General features: G+C 40.4%; 1 protein-coding gene across 1 annotated transcript in view; it reads right to left on the reverse strand.

Moving 5' to 3' along the window:
* Positions 1-386: 386 nt before the first annotated feature.
* LOC118411808 (NACHT domain- and WD repeat-containing protein 1-like) overlaps positions 387-17,404 on the reverse strand; it is a 30,101-nt gene continuing 13,083 nt past the window's right edge. The window contains exons 14-30 of the mRNA XM_035814294.1: positions 16,510-16,650; positions 15,638-15,779; positions 14,532-14,697; positions 13,668-13,889; positions 13,512-13,619; positions 13,178-13,237; positions 12,681-12,788; positions 12,535-12,597; positions 11,822-12,082; positions 10,214-10,393; positions 9,637-9,816; positions 9,128-9,321; positions 8,657-8,784; positions 7,660-7,838; positions 6,912-7,107; positions 6,149-6,361; positions 387-5,144 (exon numbers count right to left, since the gene is read on the reverse strand). Coding sequence (XP_035670187.1) covers positions 4,921-5,144; positions 6,149-6,361; positions 6,912-7,107; positions 7,660-7,838; positions 8,657-8,784; positions 9,128-9,321; positions 9,637-9,816; positions 10,214-10,393; positions 11,822-12,082; positions 12,535-12,597; positions 12,681-12,788; positions 13,178-13,237; positions 13,512-13,619; positions 13,668-13,889; positions 14,532-14,697; positions 15,638-15,779; positions 16,510-16,650 — 2,765 coding nt within the window. The 3' untranslated portion in view covers positions 387-4,920. The remainder of the gene's footprint in view (positions 5,145-6,148; positions 6,362-6,911; positions 7,108-7,659; positions 7,839-8,656; positions 8,785-9,127; positions 9,322-9,636; positions 9,817-10,213; positions 10,394-11,821; positions 12,083-12,534; positions 12,598-12,680; positions 12,789-13,177; positions 13,238-13,511; positions 13,620-13,667; positions 13,890-14,531; positions 14,698-15,637; positions 15,780-16,509; positions 16,651-17,404) is intronic.

Consider the following 17,404-nt stretch of genomic DNA (forward strand, 5'->3'; position numbering starts at 1 on the left):
CAACTCTTAAGAAATCCAAGAATTTTATTTCTTCATGGAAGATAAATTTTCTGTGAGGAAGCAAAACAAGATTAACAAGAAAAAGCATTTTAAGAAATACAAGAAAACAAATCTCAAATTTTCTTAAAAACTTGACAAGCAAAAATTTGCTTGCCCCATGGACAAGCACATTTTGCTAAGATTTCTTGAGGACAGAATAATTTTCTTCCTGGAAGAAAAATTTTCTGTGAGGAAGCAAAACAAGACAAACAAGAAAAAGGATTTTTGGTAGTGTATAGGTTGCCCTGTGGATAAAGGTGAGCTACAATGTAGCATTATAACCAAGTAAATAAATTTGTATGGCCTCTAAGGTTCATCTTACAAAGGAACAAGCAGGAAACGAGAAGTCGCAAAACTCACTTTATATTTAATGAATCGACACAGAAATATTGCAAGTTACACATTTTCTTGTTTAACTTGTCGGGATTGCACAAGCCCAAATAAATACAACTGCAGACACATCCACAGTGACAAACGTTCTCTGAACAGTCTATGGTTAGTTACACTGTTATACACCAATACTCCCAAAGAGCTCCATAAATGTCACAAAATATTTCATGAGAGGTCTTCCACAGTATTCACAAAAGTTGAACACCTAGTAATGTCAAAGTTAGTTGTCCTCAAGATACCTTTGGGTTAGTAAGTGGGCTCTCCATCGGTTTAAAGGTAGCAATTTTGGCACACGGTTTAATGAATGAATTTGATGTTTCCAAAAGAATTCAGCAACTAAGCTGCTACTTCGATGTAGGTTAGACATCCAGGTAATAAGATATGCCAAAATGGAGTTACTCAAGCAACTGGATATGGTTTTGGAAATGGTCAGACGTAACATCCTTCCAAAACCATATCCAGTTGCTTGAGTAACTACTTTTTGGCAGAACTAAGCTGCTAACAGCCATTACATGTAAAATGCTGCTTCATTTCAAAGGCAGGGGGAAATGACATAAACATTTTTCCGGTGATTGAAATAAAGATTTTTTTCCTATCAAGGTGCCATATTACTTGAGAAGAATTGACCTTTCCCATGCCTTTACTATAGAAAACATCCTACAAGGAATGGCAAATGGGCTAAACTTAAAGCATATGTTGCTGCTCACATATCATTTTATCTATTAAGTAGCTTCGGCAGAAATATAATTTGTTTCTTTATTTATTCCTTTGAATCATTTTACCAGGGTAAAAGTCACACCCAGACTACAGCCTGCGTTTCAGGTGTCCCTGGACACATTCAGAAAAGTTATTTTGCTATATGTGTATTACCAATGACGTTATATAAGATCTTATATAACATCCTTGGTATTACATAGAAGAAAGATTCAACAAACATTCACTTTAACACCAACCAACAAATCCTGAACATCTAAATATCTTGTTCTTTGAAGATGTTTCAATGTTTACAAATGTCAACCCTTACTAAGTCCTTTATGATGTCTTGAACATTAAAGGTACACATCAACATTTTCCTTGCCATGGTCTCTCTGATGCACCAGAATTGTGTTGGCTATAGTTATGACAGTTATGATTAACATTATTTAGACTTTTTTCCCCTGACTATATTATTATGTATGACAGTCAAATGTTGTCCCAATATGTTTCTCTTATCTGTACAGTATTTCAAACTAGAGTATCATACCGGTGTGTAACAGGATAGAGGAACACTGAATGCACATTGGTTTTCGTGTCTACACTGTGAACGAACTTGAACTCCCACTGACTGGAACTTTGCAACCATGGCAGCAGAATTTTTCACTCAGAACAGTAGCCACAAGAGATTATTCTCACTATACATTCAACAACAATTAAAGGGACTATTTTACAGAATATACCAACAGATCTGTGAATGTAGAGCAATAACATTGCAACCCTGTGCATATGGATCAGATACAAGAAGTCACAGCCTTCTCAAGCAACACAGTTTAGTAGTCTTGGTAGAGTCTTGCAATCTTGCAAGGATCAGTCGTCTGTCACTACATCAAAAATTAAGCAGCTTACTCAATACGACCATATATCTATCTATCTATACTTTGTAGAGTAGAACTTTACACCAGAATTACTAAAGCAGGACATAATTTAAACATGACTTACACACAAATATCCCTTGGAATGTCCAGTGGAACTAAAATTTGTGTAACGGTAACCGTGCTAATTCTTGACCCTTAAACTGCCAGTTTCAGCCCTATAAAATGCTATTACTGTATTAGTACCAGGGTTGGCCGCTGACCCCCGAAAAGAGACACCCAAACAAGGCCAAAGTCCCTAACTTCCGGGCGTTTGTGCGCTACAGGCGCGCAAAGCTGCTAGTTCGGGGGAATACGCTATCCCGGTTATAACCGGGCATGGCACACAGGGCATGTATATGTGTGCCGGATATATCCGGTTTTGGCAGTTTAAGGGTTTAAAAAAAAATTACACTTCATTTATACAACCACATGGTATAATGATCAGAAAACAAAGAAACTGCTGATGAAGCAATTACGAAATCATAATAACTAAATTGTCATAACCGACTCATGGTTGAAGCCATGGAAGGCAAAAAAAAAAAACTTCATTGAACAACTTGTACAAACCTGAAGAGTCGATTTAACGTAAAAATATTATAGCTGGTAGGATGAGATAAAGTATCTTGGGCACCATCCTTCATAGCTACAGCTGACACTCCCTTTTTGCAAAAGGCAGAGAGCCAACAGTCACTAACGTTAGTTCACCTTTATCCGCGGGGTAATCTATATCGTTTGTGTTGCTAAACAGGGTATCCAGTATCAAAATATTGCAGTTTGAAACCATCATCTGTCGACTTGCTCTCCCCAAATAGGTTGTTCTTAAAAAGAACGGGTAAAGGTCACCCTACGGATAAAGGTGAACTAACGTTACAGAGTCATGGAAATATTTTGAGTTTATGCGTGAAAAGATGAGAGATAATATTGTTCCCAATTTGCAAGGTGAGTAAAAAAATGTCCAGAACTTGCCATAATCACGGTGGAATTAACTATCTATAGATAGATACAGAACCGGCCAGGAATGTTCTACAATAGAACAATTACCATAGAAACAGATTTCCATAGCAACCATTTCCTATGTATCTGTATCTGATACAGGACAATAAATACATTCAACATTATAGCTAATGCTGTAACTTACAACAAAATCTAACTTTCTTCCACAGAAAAATATCAACTCAGATACATGTAAGTCTCATTTTATCACTATAAGTCACTATGGCTTTGGAATCTTGTTCTTTTTTTAAAGGAAAAAAATTGACTATCACCCCTCAAAAATGTTCAGCTTTCAGTTCAAAAATGAATGGAAAAGATGGATTAGATTTGTCCAAATCATATGAGATATGTCTTTGAGTTTTTTAGATGAACTGTGAAGATAACATACAACTCTGAATGCTTGTCTGTAAACATAATTTGCCATCATTAATGTACTTAATGCAATTAGATAGAATATGAATATTGATGTCCATAAAGACTGATTGAGAAAACTCTTCATACTCCAAGATATATCTAGGGTATTCATATGAGAGTGATAATGATATACACAAGCATTGCACATTCTACATTCTAGCTTATCATTTGACCATAAACTGTGAGATTTGGCCATATTGTGTATAACCTTGGCAAGTTGCATGTCATTCAATCGTCATAAAGCAGAACAGGTCCTGAAGTATGTGGAGATTTCATACAAAAAAATTTCTGTCATAAGAAAACGTTTTGTACTATGAAAGACAAAACTTGAATGTATGATCAATACATTGAATCAGTTTCAGAACTTAGGGGGATACATATTGTCTTTAGATGTTGGTAAACTTTGTAGTCAATCAATAAACCCTAGTATCACTAAATTTCAAGTCTCTTTTAAAAAGATCAAAAATGGTAGAACAAATAAAAATTCTCATTTCACCCTGATTTAAATCAATGCTAGTTTAAAACTTACTGACCTCTGTATTACCTACATTTTTTTTTTAATTTTCATACAGAACAAAAGAAAATATACTAGTTATAATGGTCATTTTTTAAAAAGTCATCGTAGACTTTCTCTAGGTAATTCTTTCATGTCTAACGTTATCAAATAAAAATTGAATGAACTATATTCATATGAACATTTTCTAATGCAACACAACAAAATTTCTCTCGTTTGCCAAGCACAAATGTCATAAGACCTAGTGGTCACATGTCCTGATACTGGTGCTTTGACAATGATGCAGACAAAGCTTATACTGCACTTTTGGACAGAGAAAAAACAAACACCACACAGACGACTTGAATGCACAATAAAGTAAGATAACTACGTTGTCTCTTATTTTTGCCATAGGTAAATGACAAAAGTGTGACATTAAGTTTGACGTTGTAATACTTTTCATCTTCCTGCAATAGCAATTCTTAAGACAATACCAAAGTCCACAACTATGACTCTTTGTCTACTGAATAACTACATGAAATATATTATTATAGATATATAGATATATAATATATATTTTACAACATTATATTCAAGAGTTGATACACAAAAAGTAAAATAAACTGTTCTTCTGTATGTCCTGTCAACTCAAATAAATACACCATCACTATTATTTTCCACATTTTACATCTCTTTCTTAACCTAGCGCAACATGGAGCTGTAGTGTTAGCTCGACGTAAGCTTGTCCCTTCAAAATGCACCATTTTATTGGTTACCTCCCTCTTTATTCCCTGTGAAATGTTGTGAACTACCCGCTACCAAACTCACAATGATTTATCCGATGAGACTGTACACAGTACCAATCCTACCAATGTGTAAGTCCGCTGACAAAGTTGTACAGTAAGTTGATGTTCTTGAGAATCTGGGCGCTCCTCCTCCTCCAACCGGTCGGAGACGTTTGGCACACGCTCTACTACTCACTCACACGATCTGGCACATTTTGGACTTTTTCCGATGTTTCGGGGTGGGCTGGTTGTTCGAGTGGTAGCCGGAGCTGACCGACTCAGAGCCGCCACTGTTGAGTCTCGCCCGGCTGCTCTGTTTTTTGCCTCGCGTGCTTTTCCTCCCATTTGCGAAGAGTCGACTGCCGCCGGTCGCCCCCGGTGCCGTCTTCTGCGTCTGACTGGCTTTTCTCTTCTTTTCTTCTAACACATGTGGGAATAAGCAGACCAAATTGCAGTGCTTTTGCCCAGTGCCATTTTCATCTTAAGTTAATTCCTCATGCTGGATTTTATAAGATGGTATCTCACTGTACTTGGGGCACCATTGTGGCACTGCGGAGTTCGAAAGATTTCTGAGATAAAGAACAAGTTTTCTTAGTAAAAATTTTGTGTAATCTGTTGTCTTCTAAGTCATACTTTTAGGTATTCCACAATATCTAAATTATAAAAAATGGGTGCTGCAGTGTGAACCCCTCAGACCTCAGTGCTGCATTGGTGCCCCAATTGCAGTGAGATACCACCTTTACACGTCTGAAGCAGGGCTACGTCCAACTTTTTCCATCCCAGACATTTTTTGGGAGCCGATGATTGTTGATTTTCTTTGTTAAATCTGTCATGATTTTAGGCTTTGGAAAAAAACAAATTTATTTCAAAATTAAAAGTGGATTTATCAAGTTATGAAGATTTTTTGGGATGAGAAGGGTAAAATTTTGTCCCCATTTACATGGTTAGCAAATTTTCCATCCTGGGACGGAGGGACATGTGTGGAGACAGCTCTGGTCTGTACACTTTAGGTAAAGAAATAAAATTTGTGTCATAAATACTGTTTGGTCTGCTTTGGTGCTATTCAACGAAATGAAAAAGATTTTTTTCTACACAAATCATGTTATAGTGATCATCTTCACGAAGTTCTACGGTACTGTTTCAAACTCAAAATGGTTCCTACGAAAACCCCACTTTCTTAAACACCTACCTGACTTTCAGTTCATCTAATTGGCATGCAAAGACAAAAATTTGGGGAACATTTTGTGAATGAAGAACTGGTGAGTAGAGCAGGCAATATTAGCTTGAGTACTTCAGTAAGAAGAGGACATCTCATTACAAAGGAAAGAGCATGTGGGCTGACATCAGTGAATCAAGCTGCAACAGTAAACTCACGCTATCAATAGATTTTGTGTGGCATCTATAGACAAAAATCCGAGCCTTACCATCGAGAGTTGTCTCACTGCTGAACTTGACCTCCTCAACCTTCCCGTTGAGCAGCTGCAGGATGGGCACCACAGCCTTGTCCGTCAGGTGCACGATGACGTGCGTCCCGTCCAGGGGTACTTTCAGGTCCCTGATCCCCACGTACATGTCCATCCTGGTCAGGTGGACGCCCGTGTTGGCCGACCACACGCGGATGGTACCGTCATCTGAGCCTGAAGATGAAAAAAGGAAAAGGAACTTGTGATCTCGATATATAGTTTTGTCTCACTGAAGAGCTAGTCTTCCATTGGTTGTGACAGAGAGGGCAGATGCTATGTACGGTATTTACACTCAGGTTCATTGTAACGGGGAAATTCCCCTAGCTCTTTACGACAAGCACAATGAACAGTGGACCACGGATTAATGTCCCATCCTAAGGACTTCAGCCCTTTCCTGTAGCGTGCATGTTGGGTGAGCGACACAGCCAGAATCAAACTCACGGCTTCTAGTTCCAGAAGCAGGGCCGCTTACCACTAGATTATGCATGTTACCTGAGGAGGTGAAATGGTAATGGTAGTTCCATAGCATTTTTGAGGCTGGGTTGCTTTAAACTGTGTCTATTAGGGCATGGTACAGGAAGGTTGAGCCCTGGTTGAACCCTCTCCTTCCACTACCTTTTACCAGTTCCCAACCAAAGTAAGGTACCCATTTTTACATCAGGGTGGAGTGGAGAAATGCCACGACATACACACAATGCCACTTGAACACAACCTACATACTCACCAGAAATTACTGTGTCCGCATCATTGGCTAGTCCAAGACAAGTGACCGTGCCGGTGTGTCCGGAAAGCGTCTGTTCGATTTGTCCAGTGTTCAGGTTCCACACGATAACAGTCTTATCCACCGACCCTGACACCACGCGCTGTTTCTGCTCAGCAACCTGGACACAGGTGACCACGTCGTCGTGGCCCGCCAAAATCTGTCATCAATAGATCAATAAATCAATACATCAATCTCAGTGTATTCTTAACTTTACTTAAATCAACTTGGACACTGGTAACCACGTTGTCATGGCTGGCCAGCATATGTCATCAATGGATTAATCAATCAATCAATCAATCAAGCAAGCAATCAAAGGAAAAGTGATATTGATCCAGTTTATCACTGAAGAGCTAAACTTCCACTGGTCATCACAGAGAGGACAGACGCTATGTACAGTATTTACAGGTTTACTGTACAGGGAAATTCCTCTAGATCTTTTTGACTAGCACAATAAACATTGGATCACAACTTAATGTCCCATCCTTATCAATCAATCAATCCAACAATGAGCTCAGCTATCTACAAACAAGCAAGCAAGCATCAACCAAGAGTAAAATACTGAGATACTGTCCATTTATTTATTTTGGCAATGACAATTGCAATAAAAAGTGAAAGTTGGCTTTTATGGTTCTCAAGAATGATTCTTTGACGCAATCTCAAGTCTGCAAACATCATCGACTCATCAATAGAAGGAAAAGAAAGACGATACCTGTGTGAGTTTCCCAGTCTTGGCCTCCCAGACTTTGAGTGACATGTCGTGTGACCCCGTCACACACAGCTGACTGTCCAGGGAGATGGCGATGCAGGAGATGCTGTCCACATGCTTGATGGACTGAACCACCTTCCCATCGCTCAGGGTCCAGATCTTCATCACATTGTCTCTGTCACCTGGGGAGTTGATATGATAGTCATGCAGTGTTCTAGCCAGCCTGAATTTTTTTCTGTCCCTGAGGAACGGAAACTTGTCGAAGGTGCAACGATCCTAGGGGGGGTTCGAGAGCATACTCGCCAGTAACATGTCGAAACTTAGATCCTCTGAAAGGCTATTTCCTTTATTTTAAGGGGCAAAATGTGCAGGTAGACTCAGCTTGGTTCAATTAATATGATCTTTACATGCCGATTTTTGTCTGTCACAGAGCACAGAATGGGCAAAAGTTTTGTCTGTCCCCAGCAGCAAAGTTCCGTCAAAGGACGGAAGGACAGTTGCTGGCTAGAATACTGCAGTCATGTAATGAATTTTTAGTGCTAATTCAAGCCCAGAGGATACTGGAAGGGAACTTGTTTACATCAACGAGAAGGAAAATCAAATGTCATGTTGTTGAGTATACTGTTAGATTCTACAATCTAACAGACTGTATTATGAAATTGTTGTTGCAATGTATGAACACAATGTAGAAAACTTGTAATTCTTTGTCCATGCATGGCTAGCATGTATTCCACCAAAAATGTGAAACCTTCTTGCTTGTGGTATTTGTGCTTTTAGTATTTCTTACTTTGCTTTATTGTTTTTTTTTTTAATAGAGAGTAAGTGAGTGAGAGTAGAAATGTTGAAGATACAAATTACATGCATTCATACCAAATGAAGTCAATAAATTTTTCATAAGCGAGAAGATATTGTTCCTACACCGAGTATCTTTTATGGTACGAGTATTGTGAACTCAATACAATTGTACATGTAAGCTTGATAAAGCTGACTGCAGCACTACCTGACACTGCGTTCTGGTTGTCGGGCGTGACCGCCACCAGTAGCGACGGGCCGGTGCAGGACAGCAGGATGTTTCCAGACTCTGCCTGCCACAGCTTCAGGCTGTTCTTGATGTCAGCAGACAGAATCCTGCAATCATTATGGTAGAGTTTTGAGAACACAAAATGGTACCTTAAATAAGAATGAATTCATTCAAATTCTTTGCACATTCCTGGGAATTCCTAGTATATTCTAGAAATTCTCACTGCATCAATGCTCAAAACTTTCAAGGTGCATTTGAGGTGGAGAAATATCAAACAGCATTCAAAGTGTATTCTAACTATTCTAACTGCAATACAACCGCATTCTATGGCATTCCAACATTACTCGAAACATTCTGATCTCATTTGATGGAGAACCGGCCGGCCACAAGAATGAACACATATATCTGGAATGCAGTGTAGATAGATTAACTTTTTTTGTTTCAACCCACCTTGTGTCGTCAGACGTGACCGTGACGTACGCGATGGGTGCGGAATGTTCGACAAACGAGAGGACCACCAGTCCGTTGTCCACGCTCCACACCTTGATGGTGGTGTCTTCGGAGCCCGACACCGCAAACGTTCCGTTGCTGGAAAGCGCCACGCAGGTGATGGCCTTCACATGATCTTGTAGGTGATGCAGCATCTGAAGCGCATTGTTTACGTGTTGTTGATACATCGTTGTCAACTGTTTTGTAAGTTCACAAAAGGTGCAAGGGTTCTAGCTAGTGTATTTCAGCATATTTTACATTCAGGCTATCATTTCTGACCACCAAACTTCATTGAGGAACATTAGGGTTCATAAATTTAAATCAGTGTAATCATTGCGTTACGTTGCTAGTATGTACTTCTGTCCCATTGTCCCAATATGCAGCTTGCACTGTTCAGATACACAAACATTGGGTGTTACGCCATAAGGCGGTTTACCGGGTATGCAAAACAAACGAACAAACAAACCAACCTTGTAAGTGTCCATGCTCCAGAGTCTGCAGCTCCCATCCTTCCCACCGGACAGGGCGATGCTGCTGCCGTCCCGTTCCACGGTTCCCACGGTGATGCACGTGACGGACTTGCTGATGGAGTCTGTCTCCTCACGATCCACTGGCATCTTGTCCAGGTTCCACACATGAACGGTGTCATCCTGTGGGATTAAGCAAGTTGCATGAAGTAAAATTATTAGGCAGGGTTTTCCAGTACAGTTCAATAAGAATCCTCTAAACTGGGGCTATCCCCAGCTTTAGATTTTTTCTTTACTGCTCATTGTTTGGGGGTCCATGTTGTTGATTTTTGTTGTTGGACCTTTCATTTTATTACAAAACACATTCACCAATTTCTTGTTATAAACTAACAAGTACATGAATTGATGAAAGGTTTTTCATATGTCCTGTCCCAATAAGCAAGAGGGACCAGTCCTGGAGACAATCGCCAATAGTCTCCAATAGGCATGTAACTTTCGTCAACTGATGATTTTATGCTATCCATAGGCTCCTTTGGAAATACAGAAAAAGATCATTTCATAGGCTTGTGATATGACGTACCTCAGCAGCAGACAGAATGAAGTGGTCATCGTGAGAGATGGCTACATCTGTAACGGGGGCCTGGTGACCCTGTAGGGTGTGCATCAGGGCTTTGGTGCGGATGTTGAACACCAGGATGCTGCCATTTTCACAGCCCAGAGCAGCAAACACGCTGTCATTTGCTATGGCAACACAGGTCACCTGAAATTGATAAAAAAATCAATCAATCAATCAATCAACCAGTTAGTTATTCAATCTTTATTTTTGAATTGAATGTTAATCCTTACATAACTTAGATCTAATTCAAGTTTTTATCAGATACTTTGTGCCAAATGATGATTTTCAGTTCCCTCTCATTCCCTCTGTTCCCTCCCCAACCAAAGTCAGCGACCCACTTTTATGCCTGGATGTGAAGCAAGTGCCTTTCCTAGTGCTGATTGGTCAGTTCTGCTGCAACTCTATATATCCTAGGCGCTGAGTGGGCAATTACACTGTAACTGTTCTTGTCTTTGATGCTGATTGTTTTGTAACTGCACATGCCCTTTGTTTTGATTGCCCAGTTGTTCTGTAACTGTACATGTCCTTGGTGCTGATTGGTTAACTGTCCTGTAACTTCACCTGTCCTTGGTGCTGATTGGCCAGGGTTTGAACTGTCTTTAGTTTTGATCGTGCACTTTTTACTACACTATGAGAAAGCTATACCATCAAACTTGTATGATTAAAAGACATGGACTTTAAGTTTGAAATCCTTGTCTGTCTTGCCTTGTGGCTCGTCACTCTCTTTTTCATAAAAAGACCACTTGTCTAAGACGACCAAATTCTCTAGGGCTCCAAGGTGGTCCTCTGGTAACCATAACATTGGCTTTATTGGCTTTATTCGTCCATTATACAAGTATATTATAGACTCTTATACAAGTCTGACAGTACAGTATCATTGACATTCTTTCAACACAGCATGAGGCTTTTTAAGTGCTCAAATAGACTAGGTTAAGGGAATATGATATAAATCTAAAGCTGTAGATGGCCTGTAATTACAAATGTAGGACTATTAGGCTGCTCTGCCAATAGGGTATCACTTACTAATACTTTCAAATTGAATCAGAGCTTTGTAATTAGAGTTCGACATATCTAAAGGCTTAACAAAGCAACACTACAATTTGGTACCAATTATGAGTGTTCTAAGGTAATACATTGAAACTTTGGTTGGAGACTATTCATCTTGTATATACCACAAGCTGAGACAATGATAATTGTTTGGTGGCACATACATGCCCAAGGGCAAATCACAAGGCACTAGTGTGGAATAACGATAATAGGTACAGTGATACTAATGGATGATGCCTACACTGAGATGCTAAATGTAATACAAAGATCTAGAGCTACTTTAGATTAGAATCTGTTGGGTTTAACTTCTTTATTGGAGACAGTGGAAGATGAATTCACTCACTTTTTTAATAACATGCGGGTTCCTTAATTTGACCATATAATTGTTCTCTCTTCCTTGGCAATGTTGAGGAAGCAAGAATAAATTTTGGATGCTTCTGTAAACAACTTCTTTCCTCGTCATATCATGAGAAACTGCTTTTTGGCATATCTTATTACCTGGATGTCCAACCTTCATCAACGTACCTTTCCCTTGATTCCCAGCAGTTGATGAACAAGGCTGCCTGTAGTCAGCGCCCAAACATGGATGTCTCCATTCTCACACCCAGACACGAGGAAACTGTTGTTCTTGGACAGTACCATGCTGACTACGGGGGTGACCAGGATGGGGAGAGGGGGGAGGGGCGACGAGGGAGGGGTGTTCCCTCCCGTGTGCTCGTCGTCCATGGAGTCGCTGGGTTCGTCTTCTTCCGATTTCTTCTTCTTCTTCTTGGGCTTTTTCTCTTTCTGAGTTGAAGACAGAGAACGTTTCGTTTGTCATTGAAAATAATCAATAAGCTTTTGCTTGGTCTCCTCTCTTGGGCTGAGTAACTAAACCCTGTACCTATACTTGCATATAAGATTGTTTAGGTACAGGTCCAGACCTAAACATCAAGTGCACCGGTACCACTACCACACTGAGAACAAAAAATAATACACTACATGTAGCAGCCACTATTTTCTAAAAATCCTCTGCCAGAGATGACAAACTTGTGAATTTACCTTGTAACTGAATGTTCCTTGTTAATTCAACTAGTCTTGTAAATACATCTTTTTGAGATTAGAATATGTAAGCCCTTATTTATATATATATATATATACGAAGATGACAATTTACCACCTGACAGTTGGTCACATGTATAACTTATAGATACATGTAATTCACCAAACTTAAAGTCAAGACTTAGACCAGCCCTGACCTGTTCCTCCTTTGGCGGTTCCTCCTCAGGCTGCAGGGCCCAGATGGTGTTCAGCAGCTTCTTCTGTGTTTCTATCCTTCCACAGTTATGAAAACAACACTCAGATATAGGTTAACCCTTGGATAAAGGTGAACTAGCGGCCTGACCTGTTCCTCCTTGGGGGGCTCCTCCTCAGGCTGCAGGGCCCAGATGGTGTTCAGTAGCTTCTTCTTGTTGAGGAGCCAGACGTGGATGCGACAGTCAGGCGATTTGAGCTTTCACGAATAAACAAAGGTTCAAACAAACAAACAAAAGACTGGCCCTGACCTGTTCCTCCTTGGGCAGTTCCTCCTCAGGCTGCAGGGCCCAGATGGTGTTCAGCAGCTTCTACTGTGTTTTAATCCTTCCACAATACTGCTTCCTTATAATTACATGATTGATTTTTAAAACAACAGATATAGGTTACCCCACAGATAAAGGTAAACTAACGCCCTGACCTGTTCCTCCTTGGGGGGTTCCTCCTCAGGCTGCAGGGCCCAGATGGTGTTTACCAGCTTCTACGGTGTTTTAATCCTTCCACAGTACTGTTTCCTTATAATTCCATTGATTTTTAAAACAACAGATATAGGTTACCCCACAGATAAAGGTGAACTAGCAGCCTGACCTGTTTCTCCTTGGGTGGCTCCTCCTCAGGCTGCAGGGCCCAGATGGTGTTTACCAGCTTCTACGGTGTTTTAATCCTTCCACAGTACTGTTTCCTTATAATTCCATTGATTTTTAAAACAACAGATATAGGTTACCCCACAGATAAAGGTGAACTAGCAGCCTGACCTGTTCCTCCTTGGGTGGTTGCTCCTCAGGCTGCAGGGCCCAGATGGTGTTCAGTAGCTTCTACGGTGTTTTAATCCTTCCACAGTACTGTTTCCTTATAATTCCATTGATATTTAAAACAACAGATATAGGTTACCCAACAGATAAAAGTGAACTAGCGGCCTGACCTGTTCCTCCTTGGGTGGTTGCTCCTCAGGCTGCAGGGCCCAGATGGTGTTCAGTAGCTTCTTCTTGTTGAGGAGCCAGACGTGGATGCGGCAGTTGGCCAATTTGAGCTTTCGCGAATAAACAAAGGTTCAAACAAACAAAAGACTGGCCCTGACCTGTTCCTCCTTGGGCGGTTCCTCCTCTGGCTGCAGGGCCCAGATGGTGTTCAGTAGCTTCTTCTTGTTGAGGAGCCAGACGTGGATGCGACAGTCAGCGCCGGCCGTGACCAGGATGTCGTCGTGCCGCGTGAGCGTGATGCAGGTGATGGCCGCGGTGTGCTGCTCGATGACCTGCTGGGGCTCCCGGCACTCGAAGCTGAAGACGCGCACAATGTGATCCTAGGGAATAGACACATTTAGTTAAGGCAGGCTCGTACTACTTTTTTCTGCATACCTGCACTGGTGAAGGTAACATGGAAACTTACCTGCACCTGACAAATTTTACCTGCAATGCTCCAAATTTAGGAAGTATTGATCATACTAAAATTGTTGAGAGACCATTGCTTTTTATTTCTTTTATATCTAATAGGTGGTAACATTCAATGCAGCTAATAACAATCCTCATACACCTATACATCATAGGATATTTATAGGACCTATATCAGAGGACATATTTATTGGACATTTAGAATATTTGAGAACGAATGAATTAAACTTAGCTTTCTGAATTAGAATTAGTATGCAGTAGCATTTCAGTACTGTCCAGATGCAACAGCAAGAGATCAGTAATAAGAAGTCGAGGAAGTCAGAAATATTACAGTGACAGTAAAGCTGTTTTACTGAAATGGTACTAATATGTGACTGTCAGTAAATGATGTGTTTTAATGATAAGTAAAATATCTTACTGATAAGTTACTGGCAGTCACATTTCAGCACTGATAGTGTGGTACCTATCAGCTACATATCTTTCTAATGAGTAGCTGATAAGTAACTGACAGTCACATTTCAGTACTGATAGTGTGGCACTAGTTAGACACGTACTTTGGCACCAGTGGCGAAGATTTGGTCGTTGTGGGCCAGGGTCATGCACATGACCCCTGCGGTGTGTCCGGAGTAGGTGCGGAGTCCCTGCCCGGTCTCCAGACACCAGGACTGCACCGTCTGGTCATCCGAGCCGGACAGGAAGAACTTACCACTGTGGGAGAGACTGGGAGAGGGGGGATCAAAATATGATTTATTCATTCATTTATGTATTCCAAAATGCAACAAGACAGTACCCTGACCCTTAAGGCAGCACTGCTGATGTTTGAGGGTCAACACGTAAGACAGACAGCATTACATACATGTAGACAATGGGAATTTAGGCATTTCTAACATTTATATCCATTCGGTCAAGATAAATTTTTCACACACCTTTATTTGGAGGTCAGAGGCCTTATAAAATAAAGAATGATTCTGTCCAAAAGCAGATCATCAAAATATAATTATCATAATCAATGAATACATGTAGATTCATCAGGCCAGTAAATCATTCAACATTGTTTCCTTAGGTATGCATCTATATTTGTCTTCTCTACATGTGCGCAATGATGTTTTGACAGGCTGTATACTTCAAGTCTTCATTCTTCATTGCGGCAAAGTAAAAGCAAATGTTCTTCACATTGGAAAACACATTCTTTCAGTGATAATGACTGTATTTTGTCGATTAAAGTACGCACCCAAATAAAGCACACACACCCAAGTCACACCAATATTGAAAAACATTTTACACTGGAAAATGTTGGCAATTCCAGAAAAATTGTGCTATTCTAAATTCCAGTTGGTCCGATCTGGACAATGTTTTTTCACTCTGTCAGAGAAAAACTTGAAATTGAAGACAAATCAATCTCTACAACTGGATAAGCTAGAGATTGCTTCTGGACATTTTCAGTGACACACTTCTTCAGCATCACCAGAATGAGTTGGCAGCTCAAATCAATACTTGTGCACAACATGTCACTGGAAAACCTGTTGAGCATCTCAAAGTCACTAGTTTGTAATGGCCTATGTAATCATCACTAATAAATAAAATTGTCATTGTCATTATATGAATCATGTTAGAATATCAATCTTGAGACGAAGATCAATACAAACAAAAGACATCTTACTAGATGCAATTGATGTTATCCTTGTGTCCCTCAAAAGTCTGCACAGCTTTGCCGGACCCTACGCTGTACATGGTGATGGTATGGTCCGTTGCCGTGCAGATGACATGCTGGGTGTCGGCTGTTGTCACCATGTGTCTCACACCTGTCAATCAAAGGTTTAAAATAAAAACTTACAGGTAAGGTTAGATAAAGGTAGTTCCAATATAGCCTTTTTGAGGCCGTATTGCCAGTGGGTTTTTGTTCAAATTTTTCTCAAATCAATGTTCTTAAGAATTAAGTTGTTGGCGCATGTTGAAACAATTCTATTCTGTTCATGACTAGTTTGTCAATTAAAATCAGTTTTCTGACCTGAATATGACATTGATAAAATATAACACAGTGTATTCCGTATAACCCCCAGTCCCAGCCATCCCGCGGGTTGGATGGCCCTCTGGCCTTTGGCCATCAAGCAATTTGACCCACGATAAGGTTGGTACCTCAGGTGATACGGAACAAGGTTGGACAAGTTTTCTGAAACTCACTTGTCCTATTGGGTAAGTACATAAAAGGTTTAATTGCAGAAAACAAATTTTCACTTGCCCAAAATTTAAATTACATATTTCTATGCATTTTAACTTCCAGTGATGGAATTCTTTTATTAGTGGCTCTTTTTTCAGTGTTGACCTATGCTTGATGCCATGACTGTAAAAAGAAGCATATCAAACAAGCATATCAAAATCTCACTCATTGAAAAATTTTACTTGCCCAATCAAGTGGCAAGTGGGGTAGAACATGAGCTTGTGCCATGGGCTATTTTACTTGCCCTGGACAATGGCTAGTAGACATGTCCAACCCCGTGGAATACACTGTGTTTTATTCTATATGCATCTTACCTGGACAGTCCAGCGTCTTGACCAGGCTCTTCTGCTTGGTAATCAGCCAGGATGTGTGGGGGAGCAGGAGGGCCTTGTTGTGGTTCCGGCCCCACTCCAGCGCCTGATGAATGAGGGAGTCTAGGGCCTTGTCACCTTTATCTGTACAAACAGTGTCAGTGATACAGTGATCTATATGACTGATGATTCTCAACTGTCTAACAGCTTTATGAATTTTAGTTAAAAAAGAAAAAGTTAAACCCTTCCCGCGCCAAGGGCGGTGCCCATCTCTGGTGCATAGGGCGGTGCCCATCTCTGTTTCATTAGCCCTGGGCCACACACAACGCAATCACTACAGCAGGGGGCTAGTCCACTGGTAGTGGTGTGTGTTCAACTTCCATACTCTTTCCCGAATGCTGAGTGCTAAGCAGAGAAAGCAGCATGTACCATTTTTATAGTCTTTGGTATGACTCGGCCGGGATCGAACTCACGACCTTCCGAATGCAAGGCGAACACTCTACCCACTAGGCCATTGCACCGGCTTTTATGAATTTTAGAGTTATCAGCTTATGAATTTTAGAGTTATCTGTAATAATTATTATAATTGCAAAGGGTCAAAGGTGCTTGGAAGTCGATATTAGCCCTCCAACCTTCCCTCAACCGAGTAGGGGGCCTATACCATTTTCCAAGCACCTTCCCTGTCACACTTCCAATCTGGATATATGACATAGGCTTTGGGTCATTTCAACTTGATAAGGATCAGAGGACTAGTAGTAGTAGTAATAGTAGTAGTAGTAGTAGTATTGTAGTACCATCCAGTAGTAGTAGTAATATCCATTTTTTCCACTCATGGAAAGCTTGTTGGTATTACTAAGCGCTAGCCATATTATGTTATAATATAAAAGAAGTGGGTAAA

This window comes from Branchiostoma floridae, chromosome 3, assembly GCF_000003815.2.
Source record: "Branchiostoma floridae strain S238N-H82 chromosome 3, Bfl_VNyyK, whole genome shotgun sequence".
Lineage (NCBI taxonomy): Eukaryota > Metazoa > Chordata > Leptocardii > Amphioxiformes > Branchiostomatidae > Branchiostoma > Branchiostoma floridae.